At 48.8% G+C, this 21,500-nt stretch overlaps 1 protein-coding gene across 4 annotated transcripts; it reads left to right on the plus strand.

Moving 5' to 3' along the window:
• The first annotated feature begins 1,285 nt into the window (after positions 1 to 1,285).
• On the plus strand, positions 1,286 to 20,122 carry RAB7A (RAB7A, member RAS oncogene family). 4 transcript variants are annotated; one of them, XM_080350478.1, is made up of 7 exons: positions 1,290 to 1,383; positions 6,200 to 6,412; positions 16,256 to 16,316; positions 17,350 to 17,476; positions 18,166 to 18,384; positions 18,891 to 19,019; positions 19,168 to 20,122. In XM_080350478.1, the coding sequence occupies exons 3-7, from the start codon at positions 16,264 to 16,266 to the stop codon at positions 19,261 to 19,263; spliced, it is 624 nt and encodes a 207-aa protein (XP_080206604.1). In that variant the 5' UTR covers positions 1,290 to 1,383; positions 6,200 to 6,412; positions 16,256 to 16,263; the 3' UTR covers positions 19,264 to 20,122. The 4 variants fall into 4 exon arrangements, with proteins under 4 accessions (XP_080206603.1, XP_080206601.1, XP_080206604.1 ...); XM_080350477.1 differs by lacking the exon at positions 6,200 to 6,412 and having other exon boundaries at positions 1,286 to 1,354; XM_080350475.1 differs by lacking the exon at positions 6,200 to 6,412 and having other exon boundaries at positions 1,287 to 1,383.
• Positions 20,123 to 21,500: the final 1,378 nt, after the last annotated feature.

A 21,500-nucleotide genomic window follows, 5' to 3' on the forward strand; every position in this document is an offset into this window, starting at 1 on the left:
CTGACGAATGTGGTTGCTGTTACCCCACTCCAGATCACAGCTGCAAATTAAAAGGTTTGGAAGAACGGATTTTGCCCTTGTTTCCCCATCCTAAGCAGGAATATTTCTCCGGCCGTTTCCCAGGGAAGGGCCCATGGCTGGTGGCTGTCGGCAGCACAGCCCCCTGGCCACAGCAATGACAGAACCCCAGGGAATGGCAGGAGATGTGCCAGGGAAGGGTCAGTTGGACATGAGGAAAAGGTTCTTCATGGGCTTAAACTCTGCCCATGGGCTTCAACTCTGCCAGGGGAAATTTAGGCTGGATATTAGGAAGAAATTCTTTACAGAGAGAGTGGTCAGGCATTGGAATGGCTGCCCAGGGAGGTGCTGGACTCGCCGTCCCTGGAGGTTTTTAAAGTGAGGTTGGACATAGCACTTAGTGCCATGATCTAGTAAACAGACTAGAGTTGGACCAACGGTTGGACTCGATGATCTCTGAGGTCTTTTCCAACCCAGTCGATTCTGTGATTCTTCCCCGAGAGGTGCTGGACACTGAACAGGCTCCCCAGGGAGGTGTCACGGCCCGGCAAAGCCACCAAGATGCTGAAGGGAGTGGAGCATCTCCCGTGTGAGGAAAGGCTGAGGGAGCTGGGGCTCTGGAGCTGGACAAGAGGACACTGAGGGGGGACTCATTAATGTTTACAGATATCTAAAGGGTGAGTGTCAGGAGGATGGAGCCAGGCTCTTCTCAGTGACAACCAGTTACAGGACAAGGGGTAATGGGTTCAAACTGGAACACAAGAGGTTCCATTTAGAGAAGAAACTTGTTGGGGTGAGGGTGGCAGAGCGTGGCCCAGGCTGCCCAGGGAGGTTGTGGAGTCTCTTTCTGTGCAGACATTCCAACCCGCCTGGACACCTTCCTGTGTAACCTCATCTGGGTGTTCCTGCTCCATGGGGGGATTGCACTGGATGAGCTTCCCAGGGCCCTTCAACCCCTGACACTCTGTGATTGTGTGTGAACCCTGACACTGTTCAAGAAGAGACTGGACAACGTCCCAGGCACACGGTGTGACCTGTGGGGTTGCCCTGCGCAGGGCACTTGGACTCGATGACCCTGTGTGTCCCGGCTCAGGACGTTCTGTGATCCTGTCCCACCCTGCTCAGGCCGCAGCCCCTCGGCGACCCAACATGGCGCCCGGGAGCCCGCTGTCACGTGACTTTAAATCCCCTTAGCTGGCTGCCGGGCGGCGTGCTGGCGTCACGGCCAGCGGGCGGGCCCCGTGACCGGAAGTTGTCGAGGGGGAGGCGGAAGTGAAAGCGGGGAGGCGGTTGGGCCCATTAAAGCCGAGCGAGGCGAGCGGCGGGCGGCAGCGAGGTGAGGGGGCGCCGCGGGACACGCACCGGGTGAGGCCTTGCGGGGCACCGGGGATCGGGATCTCTTCGCCGCGGCGTTGTGGGGTGAGTGGGTGGGGGGGTGGCGGCTCCGCCCCGGTCTCGGGAGCCGCTGGGCGGGGGGCGCCGTTCGGGGCCACTCCCTGCGGCCGGGGGGGCCGCCGGGGCTCCCTCCGTGGGGCTGGCGGAGCTGCTGCCTTTGTGTCCCCGCTCCGGCCCCGCGGCCGGGCCTGCCGGGGAGGGGCGGCGCTTGGCTGCCCCGGTGGCGGGGTCAGGCGGCCGGCGCTGAGCTCCCCGGGCCGGGCCCGGCGCTGCCCTCGGAACAATGGAGCTGAACGGGGGGTGTCCCCGGGAACGGGCTCCTCGACGCGGGCCTTTCCCGGGATGCGCGTTTTCGAGGCCTTTGTAGGAGCCTCTTCTGCTGAGAGGTTTAGAGAGGCCCAGAGTGGTGCCTCCCAGGGAGGGGAGCATATTGTCTGTGACATGTGAAGCTGCTGCTGGCGCTGCCTCCCAAAGCGGCTTTTGGGCGGCTGGTGGCTTGAGTGCCGGTCCTTGGGGCGGTGAGATGTTGCTCTGGGTGGTCGGTGGGTATCGCTTTTAAGATGAGCGGGCTGCCCCGGGAGCGATTAATGTGACAAAACAGGCGGCTGGAGAGACTGGCAGTTATTGCGAAAGTCACTCTCAGCGTGTGTAAAGCCTGAGTCAGTTCTGAGGAGTATTGGAGTGGATGCTAGAAGTGCTTTTGGCTGTGAGTGTGTAATAAGGTAAATTAAATGATAGATACCCTATTAGTCTCTGGGTATATATAGACTAATAAATATGGAAATATCTAACAGTTGTATTTAAGACAACTGTGTTGCGTTCCCTGTAAATAGAGGGATTATTTTAGTAGTAAAATAGCAGTAAAAATGCTGTCTTAATGTGAAGTAAGAGAGGTAGTCTCAGCTTTGAAACGAGTACGTCCTGTCCAGTAACTCCAAACCCTTTGAGTCAAAGCTGGAGTTCTCAGAAGTATCTCCCTGAAAACTAAAACTACTTGCTGATAAGCAGAGCTGTTGATGTGCATGTATGAGTGTTTTTTATACATAAATGGGGAACACACGATAGAACAAAGTCCTCCCAACTGTAAGCAAGCGGTTCTTTGTTTGACGATTGCCAATGTGGAAGCGTTAAACCTTCCAGTTCTTGCCATTGGCCTTTGCCTCGTGTTCTGCATGTCCATGGGGGAACTGAAGAGTTATCTTTTTAGGGGAATGGTACATAACCAGCTGTGCCACAGCGCTTGGCTGGCCGTGATTTAAAGGCGTATTTATGGCTGTACTTTGTTCATGGGCTGTGGTGGTGCTGGTGCTGTGTGGTAGGAGCTGCAGCCTTGCTGTGCTTCCAGTAGAGCCAGGCTGCCGGAGTCAATGCACCCTGTTCTCTCGGTAGCTGCACTTGAGGTTAAAGTGGGTGGAGTAATTTGAATATTCCTTGTTAAATAATCAGGGCTTCATGGATATACTTTTTCAGGAAGAACAAGTATACTTGTTTCTCTCTTTTTTTTCCCCCTCCCCCTTGTGACTTCCAACAGCTGACTGAACACATGACTTGCCCTCTATGAGCTAATGAGCAGACCCACCAGGCCCGAGCCCTCAGAATCCAAAGCAGCTCTAATACTGTTAGTTTCAAGTGTTAGTGCCTTTTTTTTTTTTTGTGGTAATACATTAATGCTCTTTTTCTGGTGTAAAAAAGCTGTAGGATGAGGTTAATCTGATCCCTCAATAAGCAAAACTTTTCGAATCCAGTAACAGTTTCTTGCTCTTCTAACCTGTGGTGAGAAGTGTAACTGATAAAATGCAAAGCGGTAGCTGCGTTATACTCTCTTCTTCCCTGTGGTGGTCCAGCTCCTCAAATACCCTACTGACAGTTCAACATGGCACACTAAGAATTGTATCTTAATAGGCAAAGGTGCCAAGTTAAGAATTTAAATAGTTATGTTGCAGAAACTACACTACAGGCATCTTTGCCCTTCTGCTAAAGCCAGGTAACCAAATTCTGTACTGAGCAGCACAGAAGAGCAACACCATTGAGTCCTTAACCAAAAGTGGAAAACATACAAGCTCTGCTGTAGGCTCAACTCTGAACTCACTGAGGGAAGGTACCACTTTGCTTGGTTTACTACCCAAAATGAATGCCTGCAGGCAAGAGGGCCGTCAGATTCAATTTCTGCAGCACCTTCTTAAAGCTCCTGTTTTAAGACTGTTGTGTGAATTACCTGTTGGAGCAAATCTCTGTCCTTGAGGAAACATGACAATTGCAATCAAGCCATCTGTGCAGAACTATAAATAGCTTTGTCTCTAACATGTATGGGATTTTGGTCTGACTTCTTTGTGAAAATGAGACTAGTTTATGCAGAACTTAACATTTGGCTGTAAACAAAATTGTTTGCGCTTGATTAGGGTGCATTATTAAATGCTGTGTTGTGAGATGGGTGTCTGGCAAGCCCTGGTTTGGGAATAAAGGCTACGGAATGGGGCACTTGGATGTTTACATTCTCTGAAACCAGTGGATGTGTGGGCTCACAGATACTTGCTGGAAGCTCTCCCTGCTGTTATAATATACCAGTTTCTTCAGTAACTGAAATAAATTGAGCATTTGATAAACAAGTAGAGAACCCTCACCTTGTATGCTGCCAGTATTCCCTAAAGGCTTCTCATTGGTTGTGGCCTGAACTGCTCTTAGCCCTTATTATTGGGGCCTGATGGACCTAAAATTCCCTTGCAGAACTGTAGAGTAATCTAGAGTTTGTTGCCTTGGTAGAAGGGAGTCCAGATAAGACCTTAAAGGCTGAACTTGGCTGGGCACTAGCACGCTTGGGTCTGACAGCAATCCTGCATCCTTCAGATGCGGAGTTACTTAATCCTTGCACAGCATTGTTTCGATAATTGCAGTTTAATTGCCTGGTGAGTTGGAGTTCAGTTGGATTTCTCCCCTGCAGCTTCCTAAAAACTCTTATAGCTGCTGTATAACAGTGTGCCTGCAGGTGTGATCAGGTTGTGACAGTAGATTGTGAGAATAAAAGGGTCACTTTCTGCAGTGACAACCCAAGCATGGGCTGTGCATCTCACAGCTGGATTGGATGTGGGTAATTAATGGAATGACAAGAGTTAACATACCATTTTCAGTTCTGCAGTCAGCTACTCTATTGAAGATCATATTGAAGGTGCATTGAAAGGGAAAGAAAACTTCCAAATGAGCACCCAAGGTCAGTGACTTCACATGTGCTGGTCAGAAATAGCAGGCGGTGAAGGAATACCCCTCATCACATGGCTGCTCACTGGCTTCCAGCCTGCTTGTTGCTTTTGCTCTCGGTGCACGGGGATGCAGCGCTGGAGCCCGGCGTGCTGCTGCATTTTCTGCTCGGTGGAGACGTGCCGGGGTGATGTCATTGTTGCTGTTTGCGCTGTTCCTGCGAGACTGCTCCTCCTCTCCGGCGCCGAGCGCTCCGGCCGTGGGGAAGCCGTGTCAACGCCGCTGTTGCTAACTCATGGTCAGTGAGGGGAGGGAGGCAAGATCTTCAAGGTCACCGGAGTGGGGTGATTTACAGCTGATCCCAAATGGCCTTGATTCCTATTGTTAGGGAACCTGTGCTTGAGGCTTGGGCTGTTTTCACAGGGCAGTGAAACTTCAGGAGGGGCGCACTGCCTCTGAGATGTGATTGGAGTGTAAACTTATGGCACAGGTTCCTATTTGTGTAACTTAAATAGCACTTGCTACATCAAGTGCCTTTTTTTTTTTTTGCTCTTGCCTCCCTGTAACTACTTAAAATGCCAACTTAAGGTGACTAATTGTATCTAACTGTGCTTGCATGAATTGCAAATAGAAATTACTAACTGAAATTGAGTAGATCCTTATATTGTCAGTTAAGAAAACAGTATTTTTTTCTGGAGTCTGTATTGCTGTGAGCTGTAACTTGGGTCGCTTGGCAGATGTGGTGGACAGAAGTGAAGGCAGAGGCTGCCAGGCTGGAGCACCTGGACCTTGGTTGCAGGGGCTGTTGGTTTATTTAATGAGTCCATGCTGAACCCCAGGTTCCAGCTGGGAAGCAGTGTCCTCTGAACAGTAACCTGCTTGGTGCTTGTTTCCCTCAAGTGGGCTGAGTCATTTGGTTCTTCAGCTCTTTCTTCCTCTTGCCTCCCAGACACAGATAACTGTAACTGAACTCCAAACTGGCACAGTGGGAACGGTGTCTCAAGCATGAGCAACGAGGTGGATGTAACTGAGACACATTTAGGCCCAGTCTTCTCCCCCTAACAAGAAGATGCATTTTTACCAGCACTGCTGTTTTAATCTCACTGTGCAAGTCACTTCAGTGAGTTGTTTTTTTGGTCCTTTATGGAGCTTCATCAAGAGAATTGCTGAGCTGGTGAAGCAGTGATGCAGGATCTATGCAAGACCTATAAGGGTATGAAGTATGAGTCTGAAACTGAGTCTCCACAGTAGGAATTCCCTGTTAGGTGCTGACTCAGCTGTTGTGGTGAGCTCCCTGCTACGTTCCCATCCTGGGGCTGCTACTGAAATACTTGTCCTTCCTGCTCTGCAAACTGCATTTGCATAGTAAAAGATGGTGAGTGTGTGTGGGATCAGGAGTTCTGCTTGCAGATCAAGGTTGAGTTCTTAGATTGCAGCTTGTCCCTAGAGGAAGCCTCACTACTGAGAACAGGACCTCGTGGAAGAGATGTATAGGAGTTAGGTTTTTGCCATTAGTGGTGGCGTTGTCCTGCTCCACATCTACTTGTGTGGCAGTAGGATGTCCCATGATATTTGTCCTATTTCTTCTGTCAAGCTCTTGGTGCTGAAGGAGAGACAACGTTCACTCTTGCAGCTGAACCTACAGGGTCCCACAGGCCTCCTGAGAACCATCGTTTGACCTGAAGACCTGGAACTTTGTCCAAGTCTCCATTCAGTCCCTTGTGTCCTGTCCAGCTTCTAGGAACTGGTGTAAGCTGGCAACCAGGAGTAGATCAACAAGGCTTGTTTACCACTGACAAAGTCTAAGGTTTGTGCTTTGCTTACCGCTGCAGAGGTTATCTAACACCTCCCATTTGTGTTTCTAAAACTGAAAGCATGACAGGAATGTGTGAAACCTTAAGAAGCTGTAGACAAAACTAGGAATTAATCTGAGTACTTGAAAAATACTGTCAGATATGGGAAAGGTCTAACAACTTTACTGTTTCTTAGTGGTCTGGCTAGCTTGTAATATTTTGAATTGGTCAGCCTTATCTTATCCAGCTGCCCCTGGCACTGTGCGCAATTTGTAGAAAGCAAGGAAGGAATTATGTTCAGTGGGATGGTCTGATGTGAGAACCATACAGGGGTTACTGAAACAGTTGGGTGGCTGCGTGCCAAAGGCTGACAGTCGGGGCTGTACAGACCAGGCTGTATGGGTGCTATAGTTCCAGTTAGTAGGATGGGATTTGTCTGGCTTGATTTGGCAGCTCTCCACCGAGGAGACTGCTCTGGTAGAGACATGGCAACATGGAAGCTGTACCGGTAGAGCTGAAATGCTTTGCGTAGGCAAGGCCCTTAGTCAAGGCGCATGGCTTGTTGCCTGGTGTCTCCCAGCAGCCAGCAATGTGCTCAACTCTCCTCCCACATCCTGAGATTGTCTCCCCCAGGGCAGAATAGGGGAAGTTGAGCTTGATCTGATAAAGGGGGAAGGGTGTTAAAGCAAGCATGCCTGTTCTTGTAACAGCTTGATCCTTGGGGAAAATTGAGTGGGAACTACCTGAAATCCTGTAGGATTTACAGGGGAACGGCTTCCTCCTGAGAGGTGGGCACAGAGCAATATTGATTCTTCAGTGACTAAACTTAAGCCTCCAAAAGAAGGGTAGCTGAAGATCTTCAGACACTTGCTATCAGCCTGCTAGGGCTCTGAATATGTCTGCCCATTCCTGCAAGAAAGATCTCCTGTGGTATAAGGGTTCTTCAGCTGTTGGAGGAACCGATGGACTGAGAACACTCAGCTTTCAGTGAAACGTCTGGGTATGGCTTTCTTACAGAGTGGCCTTCCCAGAACCTGAAGACTACCACTTCACTAGCCCTGGTTTTCTATTTGGGAATCCTGCTCTTGTTTCTGTGTGGCACTAGCTCTAAAAGGACCTTCTGCACTCCTGTCCTGCACACAGCTGCAGTCTTCGAATACCTGCTGCCTCCTGTGGAGATGATAGTGATCCTTGGGTTGCTGAGGAGCAAAGTGATCCATCCAGGATGGTTGCCCAGCACAGCTGGGGATGCTTTCTGAACTCCTTTCCCTCCCTCCTTTTGTCTCAGGCCATTTATCACCTGGCAGAGTCTACATGTGCTGCTGCAATCTTAGGCCAAGCAGCAGTCTGGGCAAAGTAGTGTTCTTGTAGAAAGCAAGAAGTGACCTCCAGACCTTTCCCACCACTCCTAACCATGCAGGAGGTCTGACTGAACATGCAGAGGCACATCTGCCTTGGTACTGTAGGCAAAGACATTTCTGTGCCTGTTTTGTTCCCACTTTGAAACCACATAGTCAGATGACATCTCTCCTTGAGAGAAGGTGGCTGCTGGGCTATCTGAACTGGTAGAGATTAGTTTTTTAGCTTTACTCTTTCCTGGGTATGGGGTTGGTCCTGCCTAGTTTGGACTTCTCTGGAGTCTTGATTCAGAGCAGGGAACTTGTTCAGTTCTACATCTCGTCTTCAAACATTGTGCAGACGTAAACCAGCCCTGGTCTGGAGAAGCGCCGGGAGGTGTAACAGGGCGGTGAATCAGTTCAGTGAGGCTTGGACTGGAGGACTTGGCTTTGAGAACTCGGGCTTTGAGCCTGACTGATCATGTGCATCAGTGCCTCTCGGGAATGCAGAGCTCTCCAGATCTCGGCGCTCGCAGCCTGAACAGTGCAGCTGAGCTGAGCTGAGACCTCAGGCAGGGCAGACCAGACCCCTTCTCACGTGCAAGTCCTGTGATTCCACTGTGGACATGGCTTTGACTGGGCACCAGTGGTGTTGCTTCTGCCTTCCCTGTGTCATCTGGACTCTGGCAAACTGGCCATTGCCATCTCCTTTTCCAAGGAACTCTGAGCCCTTGCCCACAGCAGGGATGTGTTGTAGAGCCTCCAGCTGGGGACTGAGGCCATGTCTGGTGAGCTAAAACCTATTGCCACTGAAAGGAGTGTCCTCCCCAGCACTGGCTCTGGGCCTTCCTTGATCACACTGAGAGCCTGTTCTGCTCACAACTGTTAGAAAACTTGTGCTTTTTAGCTGGGTTTCCTATATGTTGCCCCAAGCTACATGTTGCCCCATCATTTTCTCCTTTTAGCACTGAGCTGTTATCCAGAAACAGGATGCAGCAGAGTACGTGTGTGGGGCCTGGTCTCCCGTCTCTCTGGTAGCCAGCTCACAGACCAGCTCTGTTGGCTATTAGCACCATGTCACACCAGCTTTTGACTTGCATTGAGGCAGCCAGCGAACCGAACTCAAAGACAGGTGGCTGAGCTCTAGCTGGCTGGTTCCTGAGTTTCACTTGGTCCTGGAGCAGCTCCTCTGGCCCTGGAGGCTGCAGCTCCACCCTCAACATGAAGGTGGAAACTTACTGCAAACAGCTGTAATCTAAAAAGCCAATTCCTCTGGGATACTGAAACATGTTTTAAGATTCTATTTTGATCTGAGCAGTCTCAGCGAGCTAGCAAACATCTAAAAGTCTAGGCCATTCCTCAAGAAGGTGGAGCTTTTGGCTTAGGACTCTCAGGTGGGAGTGGGAGGTGCTGGCAGCATACCTCCACCTGACAACTTGCAATAGAATGTTTTATGCAAGGTCTCAAAAATTAATTTGTAGCTGAGGCTTCCTGAGCAGAGGTAATTCCTGCCTCACAGGGATAGCTGGGAAAGGCACCAACTGGACAGAAGCTGCTCCTGATGGAACTGCAGTATGTGGCAGGCAGCATTGCTGGGGAACGATGAGCTGTGCTTGAGCTCTTGGCCGGGTACCAGCAGGAGGGAGTATGTTGGTTAGAACATAGATGTGTGGGGAGGAAGGAGGTGGAAAGCAGTTTGGAGATGCTACTGATACAGCAGCAACCAGAGTGCATGCTTCTGCAAAGTTGGCACAGGAATATCTTGCCAGCTGCTTTTGGTGTGGGCTTCACTTTGATTCTCTGCAGTGCAGCAGCAATGCCTGAAACCCCTCCTAAAGCACCTCTGACTGGGTGGATTGGAGGAGCCCGTTGCCCTAAAAAGCAACCCATTTACAGACAGTTCTTGCAAGTCATAATTTCCTTTTTAGGGCCAAAGCCAGTGCATGTCCCTGCTAAATGTAAGGATTTCCTAGATGGGATCTTCCAGCCAGCTGGGGAAGCTGAGATACTAGTAAACCTGTCACAGGAGTGGGAGAAGGTGCTGTCCTGTCCTGCTTGTGCAGCTCTTGCCAATGCAAGACTCACCTTGCTGTTAAAACTTCTTGTGCTTCGGTAGCAGCCCTCAGTATGAGGATGCCAGGCACTTGTTCCACTTGTAGAGTGCTCAGGTTTGGTAAGGAAAATACAGAGGCTCTGCAGCAGTCAAAAAAATCTCAGGAGAATGGCAGCGTTAAAGGTTGATATCTGCTGGCCTTAGGAAAACCTTCATGTTGAATTGCTCAGGCTGTCACTTGTAGCTTTGCATTAGCGAACACCTGCGTTAGCAATGTCTCTGTGACCAGGTAGTTGGGACCAAGCTGTTATTACATTGTAAAGCTTGTTCAGCTCTGTCTTGAGCTCATACTGCAATAGGAGATGGAGGCTTCAGTACAGAGGGTGTCTGGGTGACCTGGATCTGCAAGTGGGAACTATGATCTTGGTAAACTAATGGCAATTGGAGACTATTTGCCTTTCCTCAGGATGAGGCCTTGTGTTTTCAGGGTAGCTGAACTGGAGCAAACTCATGTGTCTGCTTGAAGCCTCAGCTAAACTTGGCTTGATAAATCATGGCAGGGTACAGTGTGTCCATGGGGCAAGTGATATGTGCCAGTCTGTGCTTGGTCCTGTAAGAACAGCATCAACATCCCAGGAGCATCTTGTTTCAGTGGCTGAAGCTCTAAGCTGACAGAACCTCTTGAGGTGCCAAACATGCCAAGGAACTTCTGAGAAGGAACTAGTTCAATCTGAGCTGGTCCCTGAATCACTCTTCCAGCTTCAATTTCCTTGAAGAAATGCAGAACCATTGAGGAGGGGAATAAAAATAGCTCTTTGCTGTAGTACAGAGACTTAATGCTTTGCAGCCTCCCCCGTGTTGAGGGAACAGTGAGCAGAGGTGGCGTTTCTGTGTCGGAAATGCACTTAGCCAGTTTCAGGACAACAGAAGGTTCTTCCAGTGTTCCAGTGTGGCTGTGTTCTGCCCAGTCTGGTCGTTGTGGTGAGTGCACTGCAGTGTGTGGTGTCCCCTGATGAGTATTGCTCTGTCCAGATTGGCTTTCTCATGGTTGGGTGTTTCTGCTAAAGGTCCTGCGATATAGTGAAGTAAATGATCTGCTTATCAGCTGCTGCACCCAGAACAGACCTGCGGAGAGTCAGCTTCACATGTGCCTTTTTGTGGAACATCTTACTCTTGTGCTGCCTGCTGGGGCAGGGGAGCAGAACTCTGTATTCACAAGTGCCACAGTGAGTTCAGCTCTGCCTGGTACTTGCTCACCTACCACTTTGCACCTTGTCAGCGTAGTGTTCGATATCCTTGGCAAAGGAAATAAGGTGTGAGGTGCAGTCCAACAGTCTTGCTTCAGCGCTGAGCTGGTTTCTAGCAGAAGGTGCAGATGACAAGCTGGTAGATGCAGGAGCAGAGCACTTCTGGTCAAATGTCACAGTTCTTCTAAGTCTCTGCACAACCGTGCTTTGGTTCTTGGTTAGAATTGTGACTTATCTGTTTAATAGCAAAGCTGCAACAGTAAGGGCTGTTCCAGCAGCTTGTCAACAGGTTCAAAACTGCTATGGATGAGCTGCTGACTTCTGTGGAGGTGAGATATAGATATAGATAGATATATATATTTTTTTTTTCCCCTTCCCCCACAATAAAACTGCCCATGAACAACTTAACTGGGTGTTCCTCTGCAAGGCCCACTGTTAAAGGATAGCTAATCTGGTGGGCCGTCAAAGGAAGCTCCTACTGTTCCTTGGTGCACCAACCTAATTAATATTAAAATGCTTGCACTGTGACTTGACACATACGAACATCTCTAAGGAATTCTTAACCATCCATTTCTGCTTTGAGTTAAAGCAGCTGTCTTAATATAGCAAGCGAAAGAACAGTTGTAATGTACTCCAAAGCAACAAGGCAAGCCTAATTAGATCTGGCATAGGCTTTATTTGGTGTTGCATCTGAGGAGCTGTAGCATTATGGAGCTTCATAGAACAGTTTTTGACTCTTCGTTTCAGATCAGCTAAGCCGGGAACAGAGCAGCTCCAGAGCCGCAAGCAGAACTACTTGAATACTGTGGGAGAGTGTGCTATCCTGGGCTTAATCTCGTGTTGACAGCTTGTTTGCCTAGAGGGTTAGGCATTAAAAACTGAGTGGAAGGACTCCTCTCCTGTAATAGAGGCGGCTGTATCGTTCTTCTGGCACCAGTTAAACCAGGAGGAGGAGCGATGCTGACTGGTCTCCGGATTGACAGGAGGTTTCTGATGGCTCCCAAACAGGGCTGGCTGGGTGTGCTGTGTTCTGAGCAGTCACGCAGGTGACTTTGCTCTGAGAGACTTCACACAGTGGAAAAACAGAACTGATGTCTTGGATTGAATCTTAACAAACTGGTTTTTCTTCATGATATCTCTGAAAAAGGAAGCGTTTGTTCAGAAATGCTCCTGGGACTGGCTCTGAGCCCTGTGTGAGCTCGCACACTGCCATCTTAAGGGCTTCTGTGACTCTGACAGGATGCTGCTCTAGGTAATTATAACAAATATCATAAAGCAAGATGAGCTATGCCTATAATGCGAAAGTCTTGGATATTACTGACTCAGCACTATCACAGTTTTGATCTCATCTCAGGCTGATCTTGCTCTTTGCATGAGCATGAGGGAAGCCCTGCACAGCCTACAAATCAGCTTAATTCAGTAATTTAATGTTTCGTACAGATACAAAGTGAGAAACTCCTCAGGTGAACTAGCTTCTCCTTCAGGTATTCAAACCTGCTTTGTCTGTGAGCTGAAGCTACATTCTTCTTGATCTCCCTTTGTTTTTTGTGCTAGCAAGCTTCACCGGGAATGAGATCTGCATAGTTTAGAGCGTGTATGTGGGCTCCATTTCTGGGACAGAAGGTAGTGATGAACCTACTCAATGCCATGTAATGTGAGGAAACCACCTATATTAACAAGGGAATAATCATAAATTGCTTTTGGCTTCAGGCAAGCAAATCTTTGAGTACTGAACCTGGCCTGGGGTTGGTTGCTTAGGCCTGGTTCTACTGACACAGCAAATGGCATGTGGTAACCAGGATCAACTGAAGTATTTCTGAGCTTACTTGGACTGCAGTGTGTGGAAGTGTCCTCTGGCATGAAGATATTGTATTTGCTGTTGGATTAATATGAGCTGAAGTCACCAAGATCCTTTTCATGGTGTTAAGGACACTGTACTAAGGCTTTGCTCACAGGACCCTCAGAGCACCAGTGTCTTTCACTTCCAGTACTCAGCTTGTTAAAAACATGGGCTGGAAGTAAATGTTGGAGGAGGTACAGTATCCTGTCCTTGGAGCAGTGTGTCCCTTTGGGTTGCTTCATAAGAAACCCCATTTAACACAACAGGGATGTCTTCAGTCTATCTAGACTGAAAATCCCACTAGGGCTGGTCAGTGATACAAAATGGGAGCTGCTGTTGGAGACCTGCTCAGGCACACACAACGTGGTAAGGATAAGGGAAAAAATAGCAATGGTGGTGCTGTAGAGAGCAACTTGATGCTGCTTAAACTTAGAAGGGTTTCCTTCTATAGGAAGGCTCCAGGAGATCAGACACTGGTAGACCTGGAGCTGTGGTGTTGTCTTAAGGTGAAGTCTCTTCTACTGGGCAAGGAATAACCCTGAAGTGTTGGTCTGTTTATAACTGTAATGAGAAGATTAAGAGGGCTTGGCCTGTCAACTGGCTGGGCTTCAAAGCAGCGTTGATCAAGGCAAGCAGAAGGGGGCTAGGGAACTCTGGGTAGTGGCCACTGCTGGCCCCAACAGGACCAGAGTTCCTCACTGTCCCATGGCCCGCACCAAATACCAAGTGAGGCAGCTCCCTCTGTGCTGTGGCTCATATCCGTTGCCTCACCTGGGCTGGAAGGTGTGTCTCACCTTCTGGGTGTTCATGAGGCACTAATAGCCCTTCACACTGCTGGGGTGGCCTGTCAGCTATGACAAGAAGGCAGTGTCACCTCTGACTCAGGCTTCCTTCCCATGGCTGCTCAGCTCAGCTGCTGCCAAGGTGATGAGACCTGACAGAGCAGTTTCCCTTCCCTTCATAGTGGGGCTTCAGGCTGTGTTGAACTGGAGTGCTAAGCATCCAGTGTGATTTAGAGTTTTAATTCAGGGCTCTGCAAATCCCTCCCTGAGCAGGAGAACTAATGCCAGCTTGTCCAAAGCTGCTTCAAATAGCAGAAAGCAATGAGCTGCAGCAGCTGGTGGCAAGCAATACTGGAAACACTGAGGAAAGCAGAAGCAGGACATGCTGGGTTCTGGCACGGTCACTTCAGGGTGAGTTGTTTTCCTCTGTCCTGAGGAAAACAGGTCATTCTCACACTGGATTTGAACCCATACAGATGTTTTCCATAACAGTTCAGTGTACACAGCTGTCTCTAAGCTCTGCTCCCTTGCTTCTTGCTCTGTCTGGACTCATTGTGCTGCAGAAGTCTCTGACTTGGTTAGCACCAGTGTCACTTGTGCTATGTGCTCTGGAAACACAGGGGGTGCTTGAAGGAGCTCAAATGGGCTGTTCTCCCTGTGGCTGCAGAGGAGATGAGCTGTGAAGTGTGAATCTTGGCAGGAGCAGAAGCAGGACTGAATGTTGGGGTTGTTGACAACTTTGAGCTGGCTACATCTTGGCCAGTGTAGCTGCGCTGCCAGTTGGATCATTGAGCAACACACTCCAGCATGGAGAGCCTTGGGAAAGAGAGGTGTTTACACTTAGAAAACTGTCCTGGGCAGGCTCTCGGGCATCTGTTAACAACCATCTAAGGACAGCATGAGCTCCTTGGGTGGCCTATCACTGCTGTTTGCTTAACAGCCTCTTGGCTGTTATCTTCTGAACAGTGTTTCCCATCTAGATTTATCAGTAGGTGCATGAAGTGGGAGCAGTCCAATGAGGTGTCGCTGTAGGTACACCACAGCATGGCTTCTGCATCACTCACTGATGGCAAAGTCTAGAAGACTGCATGTCTTAACACTCAAAGATTGAGATGATTAAGGCCTTTTGCACTTGGACTCGGCATCTAGTAAGAGGCTCGTGGAGCTTGGAGCATGTTGCCTCCTGTAGTGGTGGAATTAAGCGAGTTGCAGTTATCCAGCAGCTTAGGTTGTTGCATATCCCAGGAAATGCATAGGACCGAGCTGCTCAGATCCATATATCCATGTTGTTGTAGAACTGAAGGCTTCCTTGGCTGTGAAACTCAGGAGTAGCTCCTGAAGATTCAGTTGTGTGGTGCAATCAATGTGGTGTAGCAGGATGGGAGTTTTAGGGTATCCAAGACCCCATATAAGGGCTTAATACATGAAACCTGTTGTCAAGGGTCTTTGAACTCAAGTAGCACAGCCATAGGCTCTTCTTGCTGTACAGGACCTGCAGAGCTCCTCAGGGAAAGCCAAGGAGTCCTCGTGCCCTGGACCAAGTCAGTACAAACTAGGGTCTGAGCACCTAAGAATGGATTGTCCCATCCCCTCCCTAGAGGTGGGGAGAGGGGTCTTGTGGTAGGAAGAGCGTGCAGAACCACTAATAACCAGACTTTGAACTTGCCCTCACTGTGCTGAAGCACATCCAGAAGTGTATTCAGGTCTGATGCAGCTGATGCACTTGGAGCTCCTTCACTAACCTGAAGGAGACCTGAGAGTGAGTAAGTGTGGATCTTAGGAGCTCACTCTTGCTAATTGGATGGACCCTTAGTGACCCATTTAGAGCTACCTGCCTATAAAGGACTGGAGCCATGGCAGGATGCAGCTGAACAAACTGCTCATCATCCAACAGAGCAACAGACTGAAAGTTGAGGTTTGTCACCATAGCCTTGTCCTGCCACCCAATGGGAGGTGACAGTAGTTGGCTTCAGATGCTCTCAGCAAAGCTGCGGAGTCTGGTAGCAGTTTGTCTTGTAATTCAGCTGTTCAGCTGACCTGTGCGGTTGTGTTGGGGCTGTTTCAACCACAGTGTATTCTTGGGACACAACACCTTCACCAAGCACAGCTGCTAGAGAAAGCGTTTGCTTTGCCAAGCTGAACCTCAAAGGTGGAGGAAGCCTTTGTTCTTCTACTGAACAGCATAAAAAAGCTTGAGTGTGGTGTTAGGCACATCTGTGCTTACATCTCACTTAACAGCATCTGTAAGAATTAGTCTGTATTGAGAGCTGATCTCCTTTACTGCAGTGCCTCTGGTGAGGCTAAGGGACATGGCCTGTGCTAGTAAACCCACAGAATGGCCTGTAAATAAGGTCCGAAATGGACTTAGTGCTGTAAAGGGCAAGTGCTTGGCTCATCTACCTGTTGGTATAAGTTGTCCCTGCTGGTCTAACATGCTTCTGCCTATGAAATGGTCAAACACCTGGTTAGTAGCTGAGAACTGAAGGAGTGCTGGGCTCTGCCCATTGCTGGGACTGGGGTTTCTCAGATTCCTGACTTGCTGCTTTTTGCCTTGAGGAATGACATGCTCACAATGGGATTGTTCTTCTTCCTTCCTAGTGTAAAAGATGACTTCTAGGAAGAAAGTGTTACTGAAAGTCATCATCCTTGGAGACTCTGGGTAAGTGGAGGAGGCTTCAAGCTGCCAGTTTGTGTTCCCAGTGGGAACCTGGGTGCTCTTTAAGAAACCATCTGTGCTGGGAGGAGAGATTGTTTACAGCCCGAGACAGCTGTGATACCTGAGAGCATTAACAACTCTTTGCCACCCTCTGTCCTGAATGTGTCCCTGCAGTTTAATATCTGCAAGTCCTGTCACAATGTGAAATGAGAGATGCATGGGGCAGACCACTCCAGTAGTAGAACTGGATATAACCTTTCTGCAAGGAGTGTTGAAATGAGCATTTCACTTAAAACAAGAAAAAAACAAACCCCAGTAGTAAGCAATCTTAGGTGACTTCTTAAAGCTCTGCCTGTCAGACACATGGATTCTATTGAGCCATCTGCTCAGCTCCTGTCTGACCCGGCTCGATCCTGACCCTTGCAGGGAAAGGCTTTGCTCTGTGCTGTTGAGCAAGAAGTCTGCTCTGTGCTTACAGGTTGCTTACTGTGCAGGCTGTAACTGGACTCCCAGGACATAAGGCTTATTTATACCACTGTGTCCAGCAAGCTGTTGATCAGAGAGTCTTTTTCAGCCACAGAGAGGGCATGTGAGCCTGTAAGCCGGCTCTCTGTGTACCTGATAGATGTGTGTGTGTGCTGTTGCCAGCTGAGATTGTCTGTTCCTCCACCTCCTCCTTCTGCAGAGGCTGAAGATGACTGTTTTTGGTGGGTTTCTCTGGGGCCCTTCATCTTCTTCCAAAATTGCCCTCATGATCATAATATGATGCATGCTCCTCACCAGGGATCAGATTACTGATGGGGAAACAAGGTTTCTCAGGGTTGTAATCCTTTCTATCCTTAGGTAGCTAGTGCACTTAACATGTTGCTTCAACATTTGTTGCTGTAAAAGCTCCTTCTTGCAGAGGTTGGTGTGTTTTCCCTGGTTGAAAGAGCAGGGGGCTGTGGTAGAAGGTGAAGGGCACTTGGATGGGTGGTTAATTCAAACACTGTAGAAGCAGCCTACTTAATCTTTTTTTTTTGGTCTTTCTGTACAGGGTGGGAAAGACATCACTTATGAACCAGTATGTGAACAAGAAATTCAGTAACCAGTACAAGGCTACGATAGGTGCAGACTTCCTGACAAAAGAGGTGATGGTGGATGACAGGCTAGTGACAATGCAGGTAAGGAGTGACTCTGCTCCCTGCTGCAGGGCCCATGCATGTGTGGAAGGATCTGCTCCTGTGTCATCCAGAGCTGTGCAGGAGTCAGTGTACAAGGGAAGGCAAAGATCAGTGTGGGCTCAGCTAAGAGCAGCTTTTGCCAGCATTTGGTACTGTCAGTAAACTAGATCTTGGTAGAAACATGCACTTCCCTACATTCATTAGCTGGAAAGGGCTGGGAAAGGGCTCCTTGGGTCAACTACTCATGCTGTCCTGAGTCCTGTGGGTACAGTATTCATCTGCCAGTTTGCTTATGTTTCCACTATCTGAATCTTTAATCTCTCTGTGGTGAGACTGGCAGCAAGGCAGCAAAAGCCTTGTTGCAGCCGGAGGAGAGTGCTTGGACTGTACTGGTGCCTCAGTGCAGCCAAGTTCTGCATGCAGATCACCTGCTGATCCTCATCTCCAAGTCCTGCTTGCCTAGAACAGGGCTATGTTGTTGAGGCTGAACACAAAAAGGGTTAACTGTCTTTAGAACTGTGTTCCTGGCTCTTGATACTTGGTGCCTGCAGAGATTCCCCACTCTTCAGGTCTTCTCTTTGGCTCGCTGGGGGCTGTTGGTTCCTGGAGGGAAGTTTTGAAATGAATGCCTTATAACTGTGGACTGGCTGTGTCAGAGCTGGCTTATCTGCCCTATTCTTTTGCTCCAGATATGGGATACAGCAGGACAAGAACGATTTCAGTCTCTGGGAGTTGCCTTCTACAGGGGAGCGGACTGCTGCGTGCTGGTGTTTGATGTCACGGCCCCCAACACATTCAAAACTCTAGACAGCTGGAGGGACGAATTCCTCATTCAGGCTAGTCCAAGAGATCCTGAGAACTTTCCTTTTGTTGTGCTGGGAAACAAGATTGACCTAGAAAACAGACAAGTGAGTATGGGGACTTGCAAGCCACCTCTTAGCAAACTGCTGGAGTGGGAGAGCTGGTGGGAACAGGGGCCGGTTATCTGAGGAATGGGAGTGGGAGGTGCCTGGTGCTGCTCAGCTGCTGGGAAAGAGTTTCTCCTGCCTGGAGGGTCAGACACCTTTGCACAGCCTGCTCCTGCCCACTGCTGGAAGGATCGCAGGGAATCCCTGCAAGGAGAGGAGTTGATTCTCCTCCTGAATTGCTGAGCAACTCCTATGGGAATAAGTCTCTGCCTGAGCAGTCTGTCCTGCGGTCTTGTCTTCCTTGGGTGTGGTGCTCATTGCCCTGGGGCTGGGGGTAACTGCTGGTGGGCAGCATCTCCTGTGCTCTGTATCAAGGCTGTAGTTTTGATGAGATCAGAACTGCTGTCATGGCTCAGGCTGGCTATAAGGAGTCTCTGGCCTTGCCCTGGAAATAAAACCCTCTTCCCACATAGCTGAAGGTGAAGCTGCTCTCTTTCCCTCACCAGGTCACCACAAAACGGGCACAAGCCTGGTGCTACAGTAAAAACAACATCCCCTACTTTGAAACCAGTGCCAAGGAGGCCATTAATGTGGAACAAGCTTTCCAGACGATTGCACGAAATGCACTTAAACAGGTAGGGAGGGGGGCGGTGTGTTCCCTCTGGCTGCTGTGGGCAGCCTTGGGCTCTCCAGCAGCCTCCCCCTGCCGAGAACAGCTCCTTGCACACTCGGAGCTGCCTGTAGAACCACAGCACTAATTCCTGCCGCCTTCTCTCCCTCTAGGAAACTGAAGTGGAGCTTTACAATGAATTCCCCGAACCCATCAAACTAGACAAGAATGACCGAGTGAAGGCTTCTGCGGAGAGCTGCAGCTGCTGAGCGGAGAGGGAGGGGTTGAGCACAGTCCTTCACAAACAAATATCACACTTAGGCCTTCAAACACACAGCCCCTCTTCTGTGTTTAAAACAAAATTTAAAGAAAAATGTCCATCTCCAGCTGCCAAAATCCACCCATCTCCCATGAGCATCTGTGAGTCCCACACTTCAGAGCTCACATCCCCCACCATCCACATCACACTTCATGGTAACAGACCTTTCTCTTAGTTTAAAATGGAAACTCTTTATGTATGTTTGGAACTGAATCTTAATTCCAGGTGTCCAATGGAGAGAAACTGTTTACAGGTAATCTGTGTAACAAGTTACATTTTTAACTGTCTCGTGTTTTCCCCTGTGAAGGCTGCAACTGGAAAGGCTGATCACCCATAGCTCATTGCAAGCTCAGCACTCAGTCCAACTAGGTTGAGTTTTGTATGTATCTCTGTTAATGCTTGTTACTTTTAACTAATCAGATCTTTTTACAGTATCCATGTATTATGTAATGCTTCTTTAGGAAAAATCTTATAGTACATGTTAATATATGCAACCAATTAAAAATGTATAAATTAGTGTAAAAATCCTGAATTTACATGTTCAAGTACTGAAACACAGATTGTGTGGAAAGTGAGGAGGACACTTGTGAACTGCAGCGTGCTAGCAGCGCGGGGTCCAGCGGGAGGCAGTATTCTGTACAGTAGAGATGAACTATGTAAGCCTTCTTGTCTTGAGGCCGAAAGGCTTCATCTTCTGGGAAAAAAAAATCTGTCTGGCTTCCTTGTATTTAAATTCTCAGATTTGCATAACAGCATTGATATGCACACTGGATTATTGGATTTAAAATTAAATACAGCTATGAAATGACCTCATTTGTTCACCTCCCCTACTGCTTAACTCCTGCCACCCTGCAGTGAGTGCGAAGGAGCCAGAGCTGAGGTGTCGCCGTGGCTCTGGGGCTGTGGAAGGAGCTCCTCTCCCACCGGGGCTGCGGGAGCTGTTTCTCAATGAGTGACCTGGACTATGAATCTTCCCTTTCTTCTTACTGACTGCTAATCTGGATTTTTGGTATGGAAAAACCTGGCAATCTAGTCCCTTTCCTCTCTTCCTTTCTTCCTGGTATTTGTTCTTGCGTTTGTAGCTTGCTTAAATGGAGCCCTTCTACCTGTTTTCCAGAGGTCTACATTCTAGTACGTAGGCTGAGCTCTTCTGTAAAGAGACAAACATGATGCCAATAAACTTAACAAGAACAAGCCTTCTTGTTTACTTCTGTTTCTGACTTTGTTTTTTCTGCACTAACATGCTTGCTTTCCTCTGTCTAGTCACCGTTTTAGCAAGTGAATTGAAGGATGCTTGTGCAAGGCTGGACTTAGTGAGTTAAGGACCTTTCCTTGGTGCAGCCTAGTTGAGTTTAAGCCTTTAATTTCTAGGTGCTAGGCATGACCTTCTGCTTGCACTCAGCAAGGCTGAGCTCACTGCTCCTGTGCCCACAGGAAGATGGAAAACAAAGTGTAGAGAAATGAGGCCAGTTATTTCAAGAGCCTTCTAACAGTCTTTGTGTTCTATATCCTATTTTATGCCTTTGTCCTATCACGCTTTTCTCTCACTTCACTGGGCTTTTGCTGTCCATGTCCATTTCAAATAACAACTGTGCAATAGTGATGTGTGCTGGTGGGACCACTTTCCTGGCTGCAGCTTTTTGGAACACTCAGACCTGCTCATCTCCATTTAATGTGTCACTCTGTGCTTGTTTTCTGTAGATACAGTTCTGGCCTAGAACACACCAAGCTGGGGGAGTGGGGTGAAATGACTCTAAAGTGGCAGTTGGGGGATAAGGGGGTGGTTTTGACTCTGTACTGACCTCCTGGTGCAGATGGGGAAGAGCCTTGGGGAGATTGTTTAATCTCTGCCATCAAATAAACTGGTGGTGATGCAAGGCAAAGAAGTAGGATGGCCAGGGAACTCCTGGCCACAGGATGCTGTGGATGCTAAAGGGGAGGGTTCCATTTGCCACCTACAAACCCATATTTTTTTGCAAGTGGAAATAGGAGATGTATATGTGTACAAAACTGGTGTGGGAATTAGTGCCCTGCTGATGCTCTCACAGAGCGGGGCTGGTGGAGCTGTGAGAGTTACTTGTGTCATCTTTGTGATCTGGAGAAGGTGCTGAGTACAAGTGGGCTCAAACCCACTGTTAAAACCCCTCCTGCAGCGCCAGGGCTGCCTTGGGGCTTCTTCTGACCTTT

This window comes from Nesoenas mayeri (assembly GCF_963082525.1).
Source record: "Nesoenas mayeri genome assembly, chromosome: 10".
NCBI lineage: Eukaryota > Metazoa > Chordata > Aves > Columbiformes > Columbidae > Nesoenas > Nesoenas mayeri.